Here is a 23,295-nt window from a genome sequence, read left to right on the forward strand (position 1 = left end):
ATCAGAAACATCTTCAGGGGTTTTATCAATTGTAGCAGCAGGGATTGGGGTTGAAGTTTGTCCAGGATGTAGTAGATTATTTAAACCTGCCCAAAACTTCTGAGGGTTATTTTGATTTTCTGTCTGTAAATTACAGTAGTATTGTTTTTTGTCTTGTAAAATTGATTTTTTGGTTTCGTTCCTGGATTGCCTGTATTTAATGTGATCTTGAGGGTCTTTAGAAGAACGCCATAAAGCCCATGCTTTGTTTCTAAGGGTAATTTTGAGTTTAGACTCTATAGAAAGCCATGGTGCAGTTTTTGCCTTGGTTCTCTTTGAATGAACAGGTGCATGCAAATCAAGGATCTCAAGGAATTTGTTGTTAAAGTATGCTACTGCTTCCTCTAAGGGGAGGTGTTTTAGAATAGACCAATTACATGAGTTTAGTTCTTGTTGGAATTTGGCAGGGTCAAAGTTTTTATTGTTTCTAACCTTTCTGAGTAAGGGTTGTTGGGAATTAATGGTTTTGTGCTTAATTACATATGTGAGAAGGTGATCGCTTAGGCCATTAAGGAGGGTACCAGAGGTGTACAGTTGGGGGTGACTGTTTATGAGTACCCAGTCAAGTATACTTTCTTTTTGGTTGGGTTTACCTATCCTGGTAGGGGTGGATATGATTTGTGTAAATGCATGCAGGTTAATATGGGTGGTTGGGGATTCTAAGGAACAGGTGCCCCAGTCTTTGTTAAAGTCTCCAAGTAGTAGGGTTTCTTGGGGGTAGTGACATGATAACCAGTGCAGGATATCTTCAAATGTAGATATATTGTTACCTGGGGGAATGTACATACAGATGATATTAATGCATTTATTTTTATTAAGTTGCAATTTGGTGACAAGAATCTCAGAGTTATTAATCTGAGGAGGTTGTATTACATCTATGGTGACATTCAACTCAGATTTATAGAGTACAGCTACATCAAAGACTTAAGAACTTTGTTAGCTGTTTATTCCTTGGGTTTAGTGTATGCTCTCCTATATCATTATAGGACTTAAGAACTTTGTTAGCAGTGTATTCCTTGGGTTTGGTGTATGCTCTCCTGTATCATTATAGGACTTAAGAACTTTGTTAGCCGTCTATTCCTTGGGTTTGGTGTATGCTGTCCTATATCATTATAGGACTTAAGAACTTTGTTAGCAGTGTATTCCTTGGGTTTGGTGTATGCTCTCCTATATCATTGTAAGAGCTTTGTTAGTAGTGTACTCCTTGGGTTTGGTGTATGCTCTCCTGTATCATTGTAAGAGCTTTGTTAGCAGTGTATTCCTTGGGTTTGGGGTATGCTGTCTTTGTTAGCAGTGTATTCTTTGGGTTTGGGGTATGCTCTCCTGTATCATTGTAAGAGCTTTGTTAGTGTATTATTTGGGTTTGGGGTATGCTGTCTTTGTTGGCATGTATTCCTTAGGGTTGGGGTATGCTTTCTTTTCATCATACTTCTGCTTGTCCTTAAAGAGCTTTTTCTGCTTTATAATCTTATTTTTCTGTACCAAGTTGCGCACCCTACTGAACAATTTTAAATATTCTTGTTTATATGTCTTAAAAGTTGCATCCGTTTCAATACTAGTGTTAAGCCGCAAGATTTGTGTTTCCAGGAATTGCATTTTACTTTCATTGTCAGAAATCAGCAGTTTCAATAATTCAGTGCCCGTACAGTTAAATATTTCAATAAGCTCATGATACAGTGGAGAATAACTTTAAGGCCAACTGGGTATTTCCAGCAATGGAGCCCTCTGGGGATGCATTTGCACTTGATACACTCGGTAAAATAAATTATTGACATTCTGTAAGTTCCTATATTTAATCAAATTCTGCTCAAATAGCTTAATTTGAGAAAGAACAATACCTTTAGCTGAGAGCTTACAAATCGTAAAATCAGGATTTGTAAACCATGTTTTCAAATCAAAAGTATTACCTTTTTCATTTGGTATTGCCTGAACAGAAAGGTCCTGTGTAGAACAGCATGGTTGTCCATTCACTGCAAAATCTAATAATACATTTTCGACAACACCAAAGGCTCAAGAAACATATTTTGAGAGCTTCTGGATCAAGATAGTTAGATCCCTGGGCAAAGGATCCACAATAGACCAAAAATTAGTAAAGAAAAAAAAAAAAATATGCTGAACTGAACAACTGCTGCCAGAATGCTGTACCTAATGGAACGCAGAGCTGGTAGCTGCAACCTTAATTCCTGAAACATTGGTAACCACAAAGACATTGCAGACTCCTCCAGGGAACCAAGACAGCTATAATAAAGTAAAAGGCAGTCAAGAAAAACAGTCCCAGTAAAAAACTGTTAGCTAAATGTAAAGGTTTTTTTTTGGTTTTGAAAAAGCATGCAACTCTGTTTCTTGGTTTCTTTTTATGGATGGTGTTAGAAGCATACAGTTTTTTCCAGAAATTAGAATACTATTAAAGCATTATCTTGAAAGCCAATAGCTACCATATTAGTGAGACCTACTTTTTCTACTCAAAATAGCTTCCTTTCCTTTGCTTCTGTGCTGGAGATTTGGGTCCATGGAGATCAAAGTCATGATAATTGTTTACTAATGATTGTTTGATTTTGATTAATAACTCCTAGAAGGACACTATAATTCTTATAAATATTTTTTCCTCAATTTCAGAGAATGAAGGGCTTTAAAGTTAGTACATCAAAGACAGAGGTTTTACCTGTTACTCTAGCAGGTACCAGACTAAGCAAAGGGGGATACCAACTTCCGTTTCATCTTTGTGCCAAGTTCCACAAATGTCTTGGGATTGAACTCCATCCTATTGCTCCATCTATTTCATTTAACTTACACCCTTCTAATGCTTCAGATATTTCATTTAACTTAGCTAAAATATAACTGACACCTCACATATTAGTTAGAATCAGTGTTGTAAAAAGTTTTGTCAAAAATAATTTTATTATTTTTTTTTTTATGACAGATCCTAGTTCCCTCAATAAATTCTTGGTTTTCAAAAATTCAGAAATTCATTGTTAATCAAGTAGATGTAAAATATCATCTAATGTACTTTTTCCACCACTTAATGGGGGAGGCTTAGGCACTCCTAATATTAAACGTTTGTGGTGGAATTCACCTTTCATAAACTATAGCAACTGGGCCAAATATACAACTATAGGTCATACTGGAGGCCACTTTAATTGGCTGTTCATCACCTGTGGGAATCCTGTGGCCCAATAGGGCTCTTTCTTTATAGGTAAAGGAGCAGCATTTTTAGTAATGACTTGTAGAGTAATTTGTAGTGTGAACATCTTAACGAGTTTGTTGGAAACACCTCTCTGGAAGAACTCACTAGTAAAGACTAGAGTGGGACCCATGGGTTGAATTTAATGCCAGGAATGTGATATACAGCCTCTTAATTGCATAATGCAATGTGCTGCCCAAAACCTGATTTTTTGCATCCTGTAGACAACCTCTGTCATATAAGGATCATTGGAATCATTTTCAGCTTAGACATGATATAGCATATTCTAAAATAAGAGATAATATCAATTCTATGTCTTCCCCCTATCAGCTGAACTAACACAAACAGTATATTTTGACTGCAGTAGGCCTTCCCATTTTAAAGCTTCTTTAGTGTACTTGATTTAACCAGAAAAAAAATACTTCCAAACTATTGCATTCAACCTGCTACTTTAAATATTAAGATGATAATTTTATCTTTTTGATTTTGTCCTCCTTTGCTTGAGCACCATCTTAAATTTTTTTATAATGGCTATCGGTTGCCAGCAAAATCTATGTATTAGGATTCTGCATATAGTTCCCATGAAAAATTGATGATTTTCACAAGTATTGGAACCGCCTATATATCCCTAGCTATGTGGCAACAAGAAGTCTGCCTAAACAAGTGCATTCTGGGAGTACAGTACCCTCTTACTTCACAAAATTGGTTAACTATACAATCTGCTGAATTCATGTTGTTGTACTCAACAGATATGATGCTTTTATTCCTGTCTCATTAGTGGTTAGATTAGCTATTGCTTCTCAATGAAATCATGCTCATCATTTTTCAAAGAAAGGTTTATTTACTTTTATACAATTCTATGCAAAAAAACATCTGGATCCCTGTGAATCTGATGTGTTTGAAAATGTGCCTAGTTTCCCTGTCACAGATGCATGTTTTAAATCTATTTGGATGAAGACTTTTTCCCTTTTATCTACTTGGTAGAGATTTACTGCTGTTGGCCAATTATAATTCATCCATCTGGGTATAAGCTGTGTTATATGCTCTGTATTATTTTGGACTTTTTGCTGACATGTTCTTGTTTTTATGGTATTGTCTGTTGTTAAAATTGATTGCAGTAAAAAAACACTCTGGTAGATAAGATGATGTATCTGTTGATCATAGATCATAGGTGTTTACTGATCACTTATTTGTTCATTTAAATCTATGAATCATATATGAAAGAAGGTTATAGCCTGTAGATTTTGATTAATGTATTAATTGAACTTGCTATACTTTATTATATTATCATATTAATATTTGATTCGAAAAATTGTTGTATGACTTAACAAATTATCTGATACCCTAGAAGTATGTTGGATGATGTTCAAAGTGTTGGTTAGAGGTTATTTTTTTATTAGGCAAGCTTACTATTTCAGGAAACTTTAAAAAGTAAATGATGCAAACTTGTTTATTAAGTTTAACAACTTGAATCTGAATACACAGTAACTTATATCCAAGATATAGAAAGTCTGCTGGAAAAAATGCACAAAATTAATATTATAGACTTTTTGGGACAGCACTCCCAGCCTGAAGCAAGACTGTTGCCATCTTGCTTAGGATAACCAAGACAAAACTCCATTATTTAGAAAAATACTAAAAATTTTAAATTCATGTAATTATATCATGTCATTGATCTGTGGTGGATAACTTCTAATCATTCTGAAATATATAACAAATAATATCTACAGATATTATTTATCAAGCATATTTTGATAGATGATTAAAATTACATTTCCAAAATGTTGTAAAGAGCAACAAAATTTCAATGGAACATTGCTAAAGATGAAATTAAAAGTCTTCTAAATCAGTAGGATGTGATGGATATCCTGTTTGCTTTACAAGTATGTTAATGAAGTGTTGTTATGACTGTATAATGTTTTATTTGAGAATGGGATTACAGAAAGGTATTTTATCCCTAATGTCATTATTTTACGTAAATGTAATACTTGTGTTACAAGCATTAAGTAGTCCATAAGCCATTTACATTCATGAATATTGATATAACAGTTTTAGAAAGTATATTATCAGAGGTTCTAGTAGACTTGTCCTTAGTGCAATTATGGGCCCCTGATGCATTATGAGAAGGCAGGAGACACAAAAGAATGGAGAGCATGCATGTTTCACAACTTCTGGAAGTAACTTAATTGTGGTTATTGCATCATGGTCTTCCTATTACACCACCTGTCCCTTAGCTGTCAGAGAAGCTGTCCTTCTTGTCAGTGGCTGATTAAAGGTCATGGAGAGGTACAGAGCCAGCAACCAGCTTGAAAGATTTGCATTTTGGGGTGTTAGCATTGTCTACCACCATAATCATTTGCCTAGAGATTTCATGTGATTTCCTTGTCGTAGAACTCTCTCACACATTATTTGTGAATGATTAAGGTAGTACTTGGGTCTGAGTAATCTTGCCCTAAAGCCTCACAAAAGGCCCAGCAGAGTTGAGTGCCCCGCATTGGGGAGGTTCTGCTGCTTTCCTCCAGGTAATCAGGGCATGCAAGATAGGCCCAGGCAATAGACATCAAGTAGGTATTTTAATTGTTCATAGGTTAACAGGAGATTACTAGGCTAACAGCTTAAGAGCCCTTACAAGCCTAGTCAACATAACCTGATTTTACCCTGTATGTGGTTTCCAGGAACAAAAAGATGGGATAGGTTTGTGCATATGCCTTGAGTATTTTACAGATTGTTCCTGTCCATAAGGATGAAGGTGCTACCCCAGGTGTGAATTTGCAATTTCCCATCCATTGCTGCAAATTGCATTTGAAGAGGGGCTAGGAAAGTGATCTGTTCCAATGAAGGGGCAATCTGTTAGCTTGAGTCACTGACTAAGTTTAGATCCCTAGATTAGGTGACACTCATGCTGTTTGTCTTGTGGATGTGTAGCAGCTCCATCATGGCTGGATTTGTGAGTTTCTTATAGGTTTGGCATATTTCACCCCTTAATAGTCAGTAGGAGACAGAGTAAAGGGATAGGGCCTTTAGTCTGTCCGCATAGGACATGTTGTTAACACCCTGTATTTTCTTTAAGAGAAATGTGTAGGGTCACTGCAGCTATTGTAAATGCCTAGACAAGTACATCTAAAATGGCACATTGCACTCTATTATTAGTGTAATGAGGGCTAAGTACAGTGGGAGTATAACTTTCCTGGATCAGGATGCCATACATTTACTTATAAGTTGTGCCATGTCGAATGACTTCTTCACCACTCTGGACACGTGGCTGTAAAGCTTCAGGCTATTATCTATCTGTGCACCTAGATCTCTCACTTCCAAGTGTACTCTTAGGGGTGTACCATTAATGTTGTACATCACTGGGGGATTTGATGATTGCCCCCAGCTTTGCAGTCTTTGGCAACCTTTGTCATCTGAAGGCCTTCCAGATTAGCCTTAACTTCAGAAATGTATGTTCCAAACAAGAATGGTCCCATCACTGAGCCCTGTGGCACACCACTAGTAGCTGGCCTCTTGCTGGATCTGGATTCACCTACTTTGATCATGTGTCCTGTCTGTGAGCCAACTGGCTATCCATCTGATGACAAAGGGATTTATGCCCAGTTTTGTGAGTTTATTCATAATGCCTGAGTGCGGGATTGTGTCATATGCCTTGGCCAGGTTGAGGAAGGCAATATCCATGGCCCTAGTGACTTTTTCAAAAAAATTTAGCATGACCTACCCTTGACAAAGCCAAATTTGATTGGATCCAGTGTTTGAAGGCTTCCTTTGTCATTGTTTATCAGGTCCATGATTATTTTTTCCATGGACTTAAATATGACTAGTCAAACTTATGGGTCTTTAATTACCCAGGCCATTGTTGCTGTCCTCCACTCTACTGGGACAAAGCCAGTCCTGAGGCTGTGGTTAAATAGAGATCTAATAATAAATAAATAGAGATCTCGTAGAGCCTGATAGGTTCTGATTCAAGCTGTTTAAGAGGCAACCTTGTATATTGTCAGGTCCCACTGAAGCTGCGTTTTTAGCTGTTGTGTTTTATGGTTTTGGTGTGAACTCTCAGAGAATGTCAATTAATGCAAGTGTCAGGCCCAGCACAGACCTTGCTGGACCCCACACCACCTTCAGTAGATACATCTCCAGATGCAAGTACTCTGTTATCTGACTTCAGGAATTTTTTTTTTTACTTACTTATGTCCAGTGTTAAAAGGACAATACTAACTATAAAGGGAGTTAGTGGAATGTTTACCTTTGCTCTTTGTGTCCTGGGAACGTGACCCAGGGTAACCAAAAGGCCTTTATTTCTGTGGCAGATAAGAACTGAAAGCTATTTCCTTCTTACAGTCACAGTCCTTGGATGACTACCCTTTTTTCAGAGCCTTTTAGACTAATGAATTCCTTAAGAGCCTGAAATCTGGCCCCTTTAATTTCTCTTAAAAGTGTATCAGTGGCTGTCTGAGTAAGATATGAGAGCTACCTTTGGTTATCCCATTCGTATAGCCTGTGCTGAAGGATACCATTTTTGCAGAAATCCAGCATTCTTGTGTTATTTCCATTTTCAAGATGGCAGATGCCCTCTCAGAGCCCTCAGCTTAATTTATCCACATTCTGTTTAAGCATAATAGGGCTGACAGCTTTGTGATTTCTTCAGTTCAGTTCAGTACAAGTCACAGAGCACATTACCATTACCCCTTACCACCTGATTGTGTATAAAGCATTGAATACTGTAGTGAGAGGAGTTTTTCTTCTGTGGAGGTGGCAGAATCAGCCAGATGGTAGAGAAGTTTTCATCCCTTTCTGATTTGGGGCTGAAGGAACACCTTCTACAGTGGATATCAGTGTAATCTTCTGTAACGTTAATGGTAACATGGGGTAGGTCAGGAATCACTCGTGTCTTTCACCACAGGATTTTTTTTTTAACTGAGGTTGTCCTCTTTTAGCCATCAGCATAAGCAGGCAATTCCAGATGCCTCCATCCAGGGATGGGGAATCTCTTCCTCATTTTACTTGGTTACATTGAAAGATAGCTCTGCTGGCACAGCAGTCACAGTCCAAACCACTGTCAAAGGCTGCCAGTAGGAGATGCCTCTTAAACCTCTTAGGTTCTCCCTCAGAAACCTGTTATGTCCTCCCTCAGAAAGGGCTTTGCTCTGAGACCAAACCATCAGTGCACAGCTTGTGGGACAGGTACAGAATGTGTTCATTATAGGGACCATTGAAATAATTCTTCTGGAATGAGGCTAGTGGTTTTACTCCTATCTCATCTTAATTTTGAATGGGATGAAATTCTTTCATCCCATCCAGGCCCCTCAGCAAATCCAGTGAATCAAGTTTCAAATGGCTAGATGGTGAGTGTTCAAGGAGTTATTTCCCTCCTGCTGCAGGGTAACTTGATGATATTGCCAAACATAATGAATGCCTTCTGGCACATCAGCTTGTGAAGCCACACAATACATTTCTTCATTTCACTGTGGGGGCTTGGGTAGGCGTACAGTACAGAGTACTGTTGTTTGGTCTCTCCAGTGTACCCAGAGTATTTGTTAAGGTACTCCTGATGAAACCCTTGCAGTGATAACTCCATATGTGCCACTACATGTATGACTGACCACTGGGTGGCCTTGTCAATGGAATTCACGTTAGACCTATAGACTGGACCACTTCCTTGATTACAGGCCCTGTGGTCTCCATATGATAAGAGAATCTGTGAGCCTGACCCCAGGTGGTCGTCTTCATAGCATCAGAACTGGAATTTCGTGTCATCCATTCTGTTCCACAGTGAGGGCTGAGGAGGTCATTTCTTTGGCATCCTGGATGAGGGTGCATTAGAGACACCTAATCTTTTTTGGTTGACATAATGTTCATGGCTTTTGTTCTTGTGCTTAGACATGCAGTTGTGTCTGGGATGGCAGAGTTACCATTCACTCATCTATTTTCTCTAGGTGGAAAGAAATGCTGAGTCCCTGCATTTTGTTGGCTCAGACTAACATTGCTTAGGACATTTTAATTGAGATAAGCTGAATTTATAAACATAAAAATATTCTGATGTAAAAAGGAAGGTACTTTGTATACTACACTCAAGTGTTGTTTTCTTCACTTATACAACTGATGTTTCCCCACCCCTGTTTTATTCCTTTTGTGAGATATTCCATGTACTTTTGAAACCCCTCATTAACATGTGCTGCAGTGCTGGCTTTACAGTGTGTTCCAGGACTCAAAACACTTTCTTTGTGAAACTGTCTTTCCTTAGATCATGCTCAAATTTCCCTTTTCCTGATATCACCCAGACACTTTAGCTTTTCCCACAGTATGATACTCAGTGGCAGCTTAGTACATACGTATTCTTAGCTATGGTTTTTGTTAATTTTTTCACTGTATACATACCCAGCTGTCTAAATTTTCATCTTTATACAACAGTTTCCCACATTCCTTAGTTGTCTTGGTTAACTCTGTGTTACACACTTTTGAATAGTCTAATTTCAGGTTTACTGTGCGGTTCTGTCAACTCCATTGTCTCATTTTATAAACCTGTCTCATTGTATACGGACTGTTTCTGACCCACAAAGAGTGGCCAAAGTTATTCTCTTTTAAAGGGAAGTGATAGGTGAAGGATGAAGAATAAAAATGTTGATTTGAAGAGCATTCTAGACTGAGTGGAATACTTGGCTATATCCTTTCTGTACCATCTTATGTAGTTGTTTCTTTAAATCTCAGTCTGTCACATTCTGGGCATTCGCAGCACCTTGACCTTCCCTATTGTCCTTGTGCCTGGACTGTGTATCTTGCTCACTTCCAGAAACCTCAGATTTTTCTGTTTTCTCAAAAATAGAGACATTTCAGCATAAATTTATTAAAAATATATACAAACGTATGAGGAGAGGTTAAAAGCTTTACATTTATATTTTCAGACTTATAGTACACTTAGAAAATACTTGATTATGGTCTCTAATGTGTGGTGACCCACTTCTATTCAAATTCTAGGACTAAAAGCATCAAGTATTGATGGTAAACTTAGAATCCTAAGAAACATTAATAGGCATGCCACCACTGCTAATTGGTTCTATGACACATTGGCTGAGTCATAAAAAACATGCAAGGCTACTGAGTCCTATAAAATTTGTCTGGATGAGTTTTTACAAGGAAGTCAATTTGGAGGCTGAGTGGTGGGCAAGTATAGACTGCATCCTTTGCTAGTATTTTAATGATTATTTATGTATTGTTTAACATTTGTTTACCAGAAAAGTCTGACTGGGATAATATCCCATTTTCAGCACAGGCCCAGGTAGAAAAGCTCCACATTCACATAATATGGTTACAGTTGAATAAAGTTATTACACAGCCTAATACAGAAGAATGACATATTAACTAAGGAAAGATTCAGCTTAAGCCCATACAGTATGTACCTATATACTGCAAATATTTGATAGCTATAACAAGCTGAAAAAGAACATTGTCAATAGAATATTTACAAGTTGCAGTTCATAGAGATGATATTAAACACACTTGAGTATACTCTTTGGAACAGAGATGAAAAGATAATACAGCCTATACAAAAATATATTTGATCTTTGTCTAAGAAATAGATTTTACTAATTCCTTCTGTCTGAACATTGTCAAAGTATGTTGGTGATGGAAAAAGGGAGGTACTAGTTCAACCCACAGTGCAGGAGCAAAGCCAGGTTTGATTTGGGTAGTCTTTTAGTAGTAATTTGAAGTTGGAGTGGATAGAAGTAGGTTTAATTAGCAGAGGGATAGAATTCCATATTTTTAGCGACAGATTATGAGTAGAGAGTTTGGCCAGAGGATTTGTGGGGTTTATATCTACTGTGAAAATGTTCATTAGAACAAAGTCTATTAGGGTGATAGGAATGGAGAATAAGAGTAAAAGTAGGGGCAGTCAGCTTTGTGAATAATGCTGTGTGGAGATAATCTGTATGCAATCTAAATGTTGAGGCAGTTCAAGCCAATTCAATGCCTTAAGGGCCATGTAGTGGTAGCCTCAATATTGTTTTTTTGTAAGCAAATTTTGCAACCTTATAATAGCATGCCTCCAGCTTATTTTTACCAGTAGCCTGAAAGTTGGTTAGGATAGATACACCGTACATGAGGGATGGGGGAAGGTATGTAGTGGTAAGAGTGGTGTTGGTAATGTTGCTAAGGAAGTTTTTATGCCTGTAGAGTATTCCTAATTTTTGGTGAGTCTTCTTTGTTATTTTGGACATGCAGGTCAAGTGTAAGGCTATAATCTATAATTAATCTAAGAAAATTTGTATGGGACGTTACTTCACTTTCAAAGTTTTGTTTAGTGGAAATGTTTTGAAATTTGCTTCATCAGGCATGTGTTTTGGGGAAAATAGCATTAACTTTGTTTATTTTTAGAGTTGAGTAGTAGCTGGGCATTATGGAGCGATTTTTCAATTGAGGAAAAAGCTGCTTGCATAATATGGAGGAGATGAAGCAAGTTATTAGATGAACATATAAGTGTAGAATCATCGGAATATTTTATAAGAGAAGCTGGACCTACAGAGGTATATAGGTCATTGATAAAGATATTAAAGAGGAGGGGACCAAGAACAGCGCCTTCGGGTACATCGGTGAAGACTTGCAGGTATGGTGAGTGAATGTTCTGCCATTTCACAGACTGGATACTGTCAGTTAAAAGGCTGTTGAACCACAGTAATGAAGTGGGTAGTCCAAGTTGAGACAGTTTATACAGGAATTCAGGGTGAGAAACTATAAGAAATAGCCAGGGAATTGTTATGGCTAGGCTTGTATAGGTCCTAGGGCTGATAGCCTAGTACCAACCTATGAACCTATATTGAAAGCTTTTGAAAGGTCAAAAAATAAGGAGGAAACAAGTTTGCCCAAATCCCAGTATTTCTGTATGGTTTCATTAAATGATAGGAGAACAGTAGTTGTACTTTGTGTTAGGCAGAAGCTATGTTGGGTGGATGTTAAGAGCCATTCTTGTACAACATAGTGGAAGAGTTGTTTATGAATACATCTTTCAAGAATTTTTTAAGAGAGGTGAGAATACTGTAATAGGTCGAAAGTTAGAGATGTCAGCCGAGATGCCACTTTTATGAAGACTGATAATGTAGGATTTTTTCCATAGTGAGGATACATAGGATTCTGATATTTATCTGTTGATGAGTATGGAGGCTGAGTATGCTATGACATTGGCAGTTATTATTAGGTATTCAGGCAGGAGGTTGTCAGCTGCAGTGGAGCAAGGTTTGAATTTAAGTATAAGTTTTTTATTTTTTTATCATTGATGTAGAGAAGTGGAAGCTGCTAGCAATGGGCAGAGAGGGTAATTCAGCTGGAGACACTTGTGGGGGGGGGGTAAAGGATGTTGTAGTGTGTATGGTATATGGAGAAGGTTGGTTTGGGTCTAAACTGTTTGCTGAAATACTAGGATTGGGTGTTGGGGGAGTGGTAGAAGCATGGATGGGGATGAAGAGTTTTTAGTTAGGGAGGTAATGCTTTCTATGAAGTAAGCATTGAATAAGGTTGCAAGTTGTAGTAGAGAGCTATTATGAGGTGGTTTGGGTTCCTTGTTTTGAGCCTAAACTTAACTGGTTATTTATTGATGTCAAGAATTTTGGGGGATAATTTTGTGTGTTGAAGTTCTAGATGGCTATAATATTGTTTTTTTTTTTTTTTTTTGTTTTGTTTTTTACTCAGATTGCACAATTCTTTGTAAAGGTATAGGACGTTTTAAGTTTAGGACATTCTTTCTAAACTTGGTCTCTGTTAGACATTTTAGATTTGATCTACATAGTGAGCCATGGTGAGTGGTTAATTTTCACTCTTTTTTGCAGAGTAGGGCATATCTGTTTAAACGCATTTAAGAATAAGGTATTAAAAGTATTGACTGCATCGTCGAGTGGAAGAGTTTTTTAATTAAAGGCTTTCAAAGTATTGATGAAGGAGTCAGTATTGAATTTAGAAAGGCTTTAGGTTGTTTTAAGTTGGTGGGTGGTAGTTTGTGGGTATAAGCTAGAAGGTGGTTGTTAAGTGAGTTTGGATAGGTTCCAGTGGTTGTAGATTTACTAGGTTCAGAGACCAGAATCCAGTCTAGAACTGAACCTTTAATGTTGGTATTATTAAATCTAGTGTGTATTTTGATAAATTGTGTGTAACCTTAAAGGTTTATACTAGCTGAGGGAAAGTCTGATGTAAGGTTTTCCAGACAATATTTACATCTCCTAATATGTTTTTTATAAGGTATATAATTATTTGTCCAGGAGAGGATTTCTTCTAGAGCTGTTATATTATTTCCAGGTTAGCTGTACACTGTAACAAAACATAACTTTTTATTGTTAAGCTTTAGCAGTGATACCACTATTTTGGCATTTTGGAATGTTGTATGAATAGGGAGAGAGATTGTATGAACTTGGATAAATTAAGACTTCCCCTCCTGCTTTTTTGAGGGGCCTATCAGCTCTGATAATACTGTAGCCTGGAGGGAGTAGCTCAGAATCTTTAATGTTAGGCTTAAGCCAGTTTTCTGTGATGGCAAGAATATCAGGGTTATACTGTGATATCCAGGCATGTAGCTTTGTAATATTGTTACAAATGCTGTGGAGGTTGATTGTGACAGTATTCAGTTTCTTTGGAAGACAAGTGAGAGAATGATGGGATGTCGGGTTTGATGTGCTAGTTTTATTATTACAGATAGGTGGTGGTTTAATGATAGGACAGTGCAAGCGGGAAGAGGTATAGTTTGATGTGGTAGATAAAGAAGGGTAGGTTGTTTCGCAGTCTTGTGGAGATAGTTCTTTATTTGGATTTATTGGTGAGTTTTTGGGGCCTGGGTTAGGATGGACATCACTGCACTGGGATTTTTGAGAGGTAGTTTTGCGATTTAATGAGTTTTATGTTTTGAATGGAGTGGTAGTAATGAAATATTTTGCCCTTAAAATAAAGACAAGGTGAGAGATTAAAAAGGCAAGGAGATATACTGGTATAGCTATTTCTGATTTCATTGTATGCTGAATAAACTGCAGTAGGATAGGTGTATAGAGGTAAAAATATTCAGTGATAGTTTGTTAGAATGCTAGTAGAATGGAAAGAGATGTGATACTTAGAGAAACATTTGAAATTCTGTGGTTATAGAGAAGGAAATGTGAAGTGTAGTATGAAGTGGAGGGAGGCACAGGTGGAATTAAAGAACAGAAGTAGGTGGAGAAGATTTGTCTTATTAGTTAATTCTAGTTATGTAATAATGAGAAAGGAAATGGATGAGTATCAGTGATATTTGAAGTCAGTCAGAGGCATAAATAGCAGACTATAACTAAGTATTCAGTTTCTTTGGAAGACAAGTGAGAGAATGATGGGATGTCGGGTTTGATGTGCTAGTTTTATTATTACAGATAGATGCCGTAATAACATGAAGAGCAGATGAGCCAGATTTACTTTCTTTGGTTGGCAGGAGTGAGAGCCTGTGAGTGGTTATTTGTGAGATGGTTATGTTGCTGCAGGTGGGAGGAGTTAGGGGTCTTGTGATGGGCTGGAATTTGGATATGGAGGGGTAGGCCCAGTGTAAAGGTAGTGATGTCACAGGTGGGTGGGGATGGAGGTAGGGTGGTGAGTGAAGCAAAGCTGAGCATAAAGGAATCAAACAGAATCCTGCAGGAAAAAACAATCACTCTGGATTATCAAAAGGTAAGTAAAATCTCTTAATACTCTAGGACACAGCAATAACAGTGGTAATGGTAAAAACTAACAGCAAAAAGATGGAAATAACACTAAAACAAGGAAGATTGTGTAAGCAAGAGATGGACAGTGCATCAGTTAACAGTATGATGCTGGTAAAGGAGGTAGAAATGGGCCAGCTCAGATAGGGGAAAGTAAACAGGGAGTTAGGAGTGAGATATATGTAGCGAACGGGAGAGACAGAAACCAAAACCCAATAGTGACTCATTGTGCCTTACAACTGAGAGGCAAACCAGAATATGTATAGGGTATAGCAGTAGAGTATAAATTAAATGGGTTCCAGAATGAGGGTAACTCATATGGAAAGTATTCCTGAGACATCTCAGTATTCATAAAATAAGGTAAAAGGGGACAGTTGCACTCATTCTGAGGCAGGAGATACCAATAGCAGTGACATTTCCCTACAGAAAGTACCTAACCAGTTACATATAGGGACGGTACTTACTTAAGGCACTTCTTTGTAACTTTTCACTGTAATGCCCTCTGGAGCCAAAATAAATGGGTGTCCTGACACTGCTTCGGAGTCTTGCCTGATGATACTAGTGATGTCAGTGTGGAAGGGGGTGGACATGAGACCAACATTGCTGTACTTAAGGCACTTCTTTTTGACTTTTCACTCTAATGCTCTCTGGAGCCAAAATAACTGGATGTCCTGACTCACTTCAGAGGCTTGTCTGATGTTAGCAGTGATGTCATGCTGGAAGGGAGAGGTCTTAAGACTAGCATTGCTGTACCTTAACTTCCCTGGAACATCATCATTTTCATTAATTTCAAATCTGTTCCAAATGTGCATTCAAGGGAAGGTTCTTTTGATCCCTAATAAATCTAGACCTTCTAAGTGTGCCTACAGTCACTGGAATTACAAGTCAGGAGCCTCCTTGTCTGTCTTGGACCAAGTTTGACTATTAGATGAGTTGACATATCAGTCTTGTAAGCAAACATCTTGGCAGAAGGACTGACCAGAGAACATGTATCCTTGTCTCCTGTGGGAGCAGGAAAGGTTTAAAGGGGAACTGGATTTGATTCTATCCATCTGTGGTTTGACATAAAAGTCTGCCTTGTTCACTCTGGGTCCCTGTTATTCACATGTGCTAGTGGCATGAATGAGTGAAAATTCATCATCCTGCATGTGGTCTGTGGATGAGCATGAATCCTGTCTTCAGTGCACCTCAGTACCTGTTCTTGAGAGCAAGATTCATGGTGTGGCTTCCATGTGCCATGACATGGTAGAAGAGTTTGGAGTTCAAGAAGCTTGAGAGAGATAGGCTGTTGAGTCCCTGACTGTCTAGATGTGAATAGCTGAAGAAGGACATATGGTTATCTTTTACTTGGGATTCTATGTTAACCACAAAGTTGGCTTTGCATGACATAATTATCTCCATTAGTTGCCTATTTAGTTTGATAGGAGAGATTTTATCTTTATAGGAATTACGCTTCCAAATTTTTACCATGTTTTTTTTTTCATTTTGTTGATCGTGTTTAATTTGGAATGCTACCATGGCAGTTTGTTTCTGGGGCTAGAGTTGGGCTTGCTTCAGGTGGGAGCAGCAGCCTCTGTGTACAGCCATTGACATGGTTGCACAGACTTTCTGTGAACAATTCACCATAGGTTGCTGTGTTCTCAGGGTTTGGAGGGGTATTGAATTTTGGCAAACCATCACTTGATTAAATGTAATTTGCCTTGGAGTAGTCCCTAACTGTTACTGGTTTTAATAGGTTTATGGAGTTGATTTTTTTGTCAAAGGAGACCGCTTTATGGTCAGACCTTACTAGGGTGAATGAGATGTTGGGGGGGGGGGGTGCAACATTCTCCCATATTTATGAGCATGAGGTCCAGTATGTTGTAGCCTCTGGTGGGCTTGTTCATTATTTGGTCAAGGGTGGTTGTATTTATGAAGTCCATGAATCTTTGTGCCTACAGATTTGAAGCTGTGTAATATTCCCAGTTCATAGAGGGGTAATTAAAGTCTCATGTGAGGAGGGTGTTAGGTTAGATGCTAAGTGCCTGCAGTAGGCCCAAATATACATTCTGAGCTTCTTGGAACATGGAGGATAATCTGCAGCTGGATAAGATATGGTTTCATCTGAGGTAATCTGCAAGTGGAGGATCTTCAGCACATCATCCTTTTTGACTCCCAAGGGATATGCTTGTTATTCATGAATATTCAGACACCTCCGCCTTTAGCTCTTATTTGTGCAGCTACTGGTCTAAAAGTGTGGAAGACACTGAAATCTTGCACTGCTGTGGTTCTCTGTTGCTTTTAACCATGTCTGTGTAACTGCACAAATGTTTGTATTCTCAAGTGTGAGGAGGGCTTGGGGGAGTGTAGTTTTTTTTATTTAGGATCCTGGCATTGAACAGTAATACCACAAGTTACAGTTGAGTTGATTTTGCTATGTCTATAGGTTTGTCAATTTTCATTGCCTAAAAAGAGGCACTATGCAGGTGGATAAAATTGTATCCAGTATTTAATAACCTACAGGGGAAAGGTTCAGACTATCCTTGGCAAGGCAATGTGGTCTATTAACAATGTCCTCCCAAGCTGAAAAATATTAGATCCCCTTAGAATGACACCAGAAAGACAAGCCAGTTGTTGAAATCAGTCATTTTTTTGCTCATGTTGTGGCATCATACTTTGTGATGGTAATATTATGCTCAACGTTAGGCACATAATCAGTCTGAGACATGTAGTCTGAAAGCTCCATAATTTATGTCTTCATATAGTCCATGGAGGTACATCTGAGATCATTTACACCTACATGGACTATAATGGAATCATACTGGTACTGTGTAGCAGTACTTGTCCGTTTTTTTTTTTTTTTTTTGTGCATGTAAGTGCCAAATATTTTCTGCAGATATTGTAAAATGTTTTCAGTTACTTATGATAACTTGCAAACAAAATGCTACAGCTCGGGTATCTCAAATTCAGAATGAGTCCATGTATCAGAGTGCCACAAATTACTACAGAATATTTCTGTATTGGTAACTGTGTATGTCATATTTACCCAGATTAATGATAAAAAATACAATGTACAATGTCAAATCTCCAGAGGAGAAACGTGTAATAATGCCCTGTGTTGCTTTCTGGAATTATTTTAAAATGCTGCATGTTACAACTCTGTTTATATTAAAGCGCAGTGCAAAATGTCACAGCTCCAGTAGGGAACCTCTCACTCCAGCTGGGCAGGTCAACACACAATAGTGCTATGTTGCTAACAATATGTGTCCTGTCTTTTCTTTTAATTCAGTACTGTATGTCAGTTGCACATTACTATGAAGTGCATTGCATAATGCCATGACCGCAGAGATTTTTGTCTCTTAGGGTTAGTAGGCTGAGTTCATTGACTTGTTTCTGCTAATGGGAAATTTTATTCTATTGTAAACACAAAATTTATTCACATTGCACTAAGATTCAGTTTACAATGGATCACTTTTTTCTTGTGAAAAATAAGACATTTGCATTGACTAACTAAGAAAGCCACAACATCTGATTTAAAGTCTCATAAATTGGTGCAGCACATAGCAAGAAAAAAGCACTCTCTTCAAACTAAACAAATAACTCAGAGGACAAATAAAGTCTACCAAAGCCAAATTTGAGGTAAGTTTGGCCTCTCAGGCCAAGGATAACCACAAAGCATTCTTTAGCTATGTCCACAGCCTTAAATTCAATACATAATTGTGTGCAGAACTCATTGTAAATGGAGCCACCTATACTGAGCCAGAAGATATAGCCAACCTCCTGGCTGATAAATGCAGCTCCAACTTTACCCCTCTCTCCCCCTCAACTTTCCCCGAGGAAATATCATCACATATAACTCCCCCTACTATCACTAGGGAACAGGTCCTTAATGCTCTCTCTAAGACCAAGAACAATGCATCAGTGGGCCCAGACAATATCACAGGATACCTTCTAAATAGCATGAAACATGACCTATCGGGGCCACTGGAATTACTATTCAGCTGTAGCCTCCAAACAAGCTTCATGCCTCATAAATGGAGAAAGGCAACAATCATCCCTCTGTAAAAGGTGGGCCATCTACAGACCCATAAGTCTCACTAGTCTTATATGCAAAGCCATGGAAAGAATTATCATGGAGATGATCAATAGAGATATAGTAAACCTCCAGACACTGGACTTAACCCAGTTTGGTTTCATCAAGGGCAGATCATGCCTACTCAACCTGGTAGACTTCTTTGAGAAGGTCACCAAAGCAGTGGATGAGGGCAAGGTCGTTCACCACTGACTACCTTGACCCGGCCAAGGCATTTGACACAATACCCTACTCGGGTATTGTTGACAAACTCAAGAGGTTAGGTACAAACCGTATGTCACCCAGTGAATAGCCAGCTGGCTCGCAGACAGCACCCAGGAGGTTAACATTGGGGGAGTCCACCTCTACAAACAGGCCAGTCACAAGTGGAGTCTCTAAGGGATCAGTCCTTGGACCGCTCCTTTTTGGCATTTACTTCTCAGAAGTCAAGGCCAATGTCAGTGGTCTCTGGCTGACCAAATATGCAGATAATTGCAAATTAGGAGTTGTCATTGAATCTCACACTGACACAAATGTTCTCCAGGAGGGGTGTCAGAGCCAGGGACTAAAACTAAATGCCAAGAAATGCATAATAGTATCCTTTGGGAAGTCATCCATCCGTGGTGACTATCATATTGACAACAGACCCCTTAGAGTTGACCCAGTAGTCAGGGACTTACAGCACACATATATAGTAATCTAGCCTTTGATCATCATGTGTCTACAGTGGTGAGGAAATCATTCTGTGTTGTGCAACTTATAAACAAAGGTATGACATCTAAGTCCAAGGAAGTCTTTGTTCCACTGTATACGGTATTCATCAGACCTATCATTGAGTACATTGCCCCCTTTGGTATGTACCTAACTAGGCATGTCCAACAATTGGAACATCCACAGAGGTTCCTCACTAAAAGAATAGAAGGCATAAGTAGTATGTCCTGTGCAGACCACCTCAAGGCCCTATTCCTGCATTCTGTCTCCTACAGGCTTTTGAGGGGAGGTCTATGCCTGGCATACAGGGCATTGTCAGACTCCACTCTGATGGACCTCCTGCATATCCACAAAACAAACAGCACCAGAATTACCCATTCTAAAGACTTAAAAACCTTACCTGTGATATAAATAGGACCTGCTGGAGAGAGAGGTATGTATCCCAGAGACTACCCCATCTATGGAACAGGCTCCTCATCCATGTGAAGCAGAGTTCCTCCCTAACCCAATTCAAATGCAACTTGGACAATCGGGTGGGAAACCAGAAATTCATCCCTAGTTTGGCACTTATGTCTCTAATGGACAGAGGTAACCTGTAAATGGTTCATCTCCCAGGCACATGTTTACACTTATCAAGGGTATCAGAACTTGTCCGAGATTTGGGATGCATGGCTAGGCTTAAATAGGCCCTTGTGGTCATTAGCCTAGTAAACACCTATGAACTTTAGAAAACATAAATAAAATTTACTAAGAGCTCAGCAAATATAGCAGGACATTTATTTAAACAGTGGTTCTTTTATTACTCATAAATAACTATCATTTCCAGCGTGTCTTTATATGCACTTCAGTATTTTAATCAGTTTATACCTCTCATGAGTGCTATATTTACCTGACCATGTTTTACCCTATTGACTTCTAGCTCATGGTTTTGTTTTCTACAGTATAATAGCAGTCAAGGAGGCAGTCAGTGCTAAATTAACCATTTCAGTCTGCTTTGTGGTCTGTCATACACAGGTCCTTGTTCACCTGTTTTTTTTTCTTGTGAGGGAGGGGGTGTAACTCTTCATATCAGCAGTGAAATAGATGTGTTTTTAACATATATTCTCTCCTGGTGTCATATGTCAGTTTTACAGCTGCTAGTCCATTACTGAGTCTAGGTTGCTTGCTTCTTGGACTGAAACGTAAGTAGTAAACAGAGTGCTCCTCCAATGTACTGTATTAAAACATAAGCATAAAGTACTGTGTGATGTATTATTTAAACAAAAGAAAATCTGTCTTACTGTAAATGTGATTTATATTTTATTTGTTTATAGGTAACAGTTGGAGTGTATGATCCATGCACATTACAACAATATCCTGGATGGCCACTGAGGAATCTTTTAGTCCTGATTGCGTGTAAATGGTATAATTCTATTTTTTACAGTATATTAAATACTGGAATTCATTTTTGTTGTCAATGCACCAAGTTTAGGTAACTTGCTGTTTACATATGTGCGATTAGCCTACTGAGTCATTGTTAGTGTAGAAACACTGTTTAAAAAAGACCATGTGTAAAGATTTGGCAATGAGCTCTACAATCCTACCGCCTCATAGATGATGACAAAATCTGTCAGTGTTATTTGCACTCTAGGCTTGACACCTTTTGAAATTGCACCTAGACAAGTTTTACTTGGATTTTTTATTAATAATTTTATTTTATTTTTCACTGTAATTTTATTTGGCTACTGATTGCCACAGTTCTTGGCACTTTCTGGGCACTGTACACTTGAGCTATTCATATTCGTAGCCTTGTATCTTTAAACCACACTTTCTTTTCTGTAATTCCTTATACATACTTTGCCCTTTCTTCTGATGACTGGTATATTTTACTAACTTTAACTGCATATGAAGAAGGTATCACAGCAAAAGTACCTCCACTTGCCTGTTTGCTCATTACGACTAGTGACCAGATCACCCAGGATTCTCAAAGGAGTCCAGACTTTCTGCATTTATTTTTATTTATTTATACATTTCTTTCATTGTGATGCTATTAATTATTTTATAGTTCTTATCAATTTCTTATATTATTTTTTTAGATTTAATCAGATACCTACTCCTGCTGCTATCATAAACTTATGAATTACACTGGCCTGCCCATGAAATTCCTCAGACCTTGACCTCTAAACCCCATCTCAGGATCCACAGCACTGGCCACAAAGTGTGAAGTTTACAGCACCCAAACCAGCAATGGGACAATTCAATTCTCTGTGCTCAATAAATGTTAATACTGTGTATATGCCTGCCATTGTCTGTGTTACACCCCTACCCCTACTGCATGAACTTAAAGGTTATGTTTAAATGCACAAATTGACCTTTGGTTTCTGCATATAAAACTGTTCACATGCATATTTATTTGTATTACTTCGAATGCGGAAGACTAAATATATACAGCTGTGTCTGTGGCATTTATATTAATGGGTGGGAAAGAGACAGTTATGTCACGTTGGGTTCTAGCTCTAATTATGCTGGATTAGTGTGGGTAGGTAATTTTGAATTAAGTTATTTAATTGCCAAACTGTTAACAGTTTGGCAAAAAGCTAACCATTAGTTATAGTAAGAGTGATCACACCGGATTAGCACAGCTTGTTGGCTTATTCCGTAACATTTCAGATCCAATCTTGAACTGTGGTCTCTGATCCTATGGATATAATTCAACAAGTGTGTGCTGTCAGGCTATTCAGTCAAAGTTTTTCTTGAAGCTAGATCACTGGCATTATAGATGAAGGTTTGCCTATCACTATCTCAGTATGTTTGTCCCACTAACCTAAAGTAATAAATTTGACCTTCTAGTCCCTTCAAATCTATCAATAACTTTTAAGTGATTAAATTTTCTTTAGCAGAATTCATATCCACAATCATATCCCAGGACATCCACCCTAAGCTACCTAATATAGGCACCCATTTCCTGCACAAAAAAGTATTACAATAATGTATTTTAATAAATTTCATGTCATAGACCCCTAGGTAGTCTATCTCTAACCAGCTAAAGTAGGTAATTCCAAACGTTTTTGTAAACGTGATTATCACATTCCTCACAACATCACTGATAATTACAATCTTTACCTCAATAGGAGGCCTGAAGGCCTGAAAAATGTACTGTAGTGGATTGTTGCTCTTTAAATAAACTATCCTTTTAGCCTCACTCTTCTTACCACCTCACCCAGTTTTGCAGGTGATGATCACCATTTTGGTTATATACAGTTTAGGCACTCGCACAAAAATCCATATTACTGTTCCCTACAGCCCACCTTTCAAACAGAATGGAAATATTGACTCCTTATTTTCTGCAGTACTTCATCTTATATGTAAAACTCTTTGTCATAGTCCTAGGTGATTTTAAACTCCATTGTGACCCCACCACCATAGTAGTCAGCTGTCTGTCCTTCAGTAATTTTCATTTCTCACAAAATATTCAGTCTCCAGCTCAATTATCATCCTAGGAACTACTCCATCATTGATTGGATTCAAATTCTTCCGTACAGTTTCATTACTCACATATACTCCAACCCATGCTAAGTGACCCAAACACTAACTACAGCTTTCTGATGTACTGCAAAAACTAATTCAGGAGAAGCTATAAAGAC

General features: G+C 38.2%; 1 protein-coding gene across 2 annotated transcripts in view; it reads left to right on the forward strand.

Moving 5' to 3' along the window:
- Nucleotides 1-23,295, forward strand: part of ATG7 (autophagy related 7) — a 2,350,184-nt gene that overhangs the window by 1,011,296 nt on the left and 1,315,593 nt on the right. For both annotated transcript variants that reach the window (XM_044078060.1, XM_044078061.1), the window contains exon 8: nt 20,986-21,074. In XM_044078060.1, the coding sequence (XP_043933995.1) occupies nt 20,986-21,074 (89 nt within the window). The remainder of the gene's footprint in view (nt 1-20,985; nt 21,075-23,295) is intronic.

The sequence above is a fragment of the Protopterus annectens genome, chromosome 7.part0 (genome assembly GCF_019279795.1).
Source record: "Protopterus annectens isolate FY-2018-M chromosome 7.part0, PAN1.0, whole genome shotgun sequence".
Taxonomy (NCBI): Eukaryota; Metazoa; Chordata; order Ceratodontiformes; family Protopteridae; genus Protopterus; species Protopterus annectens.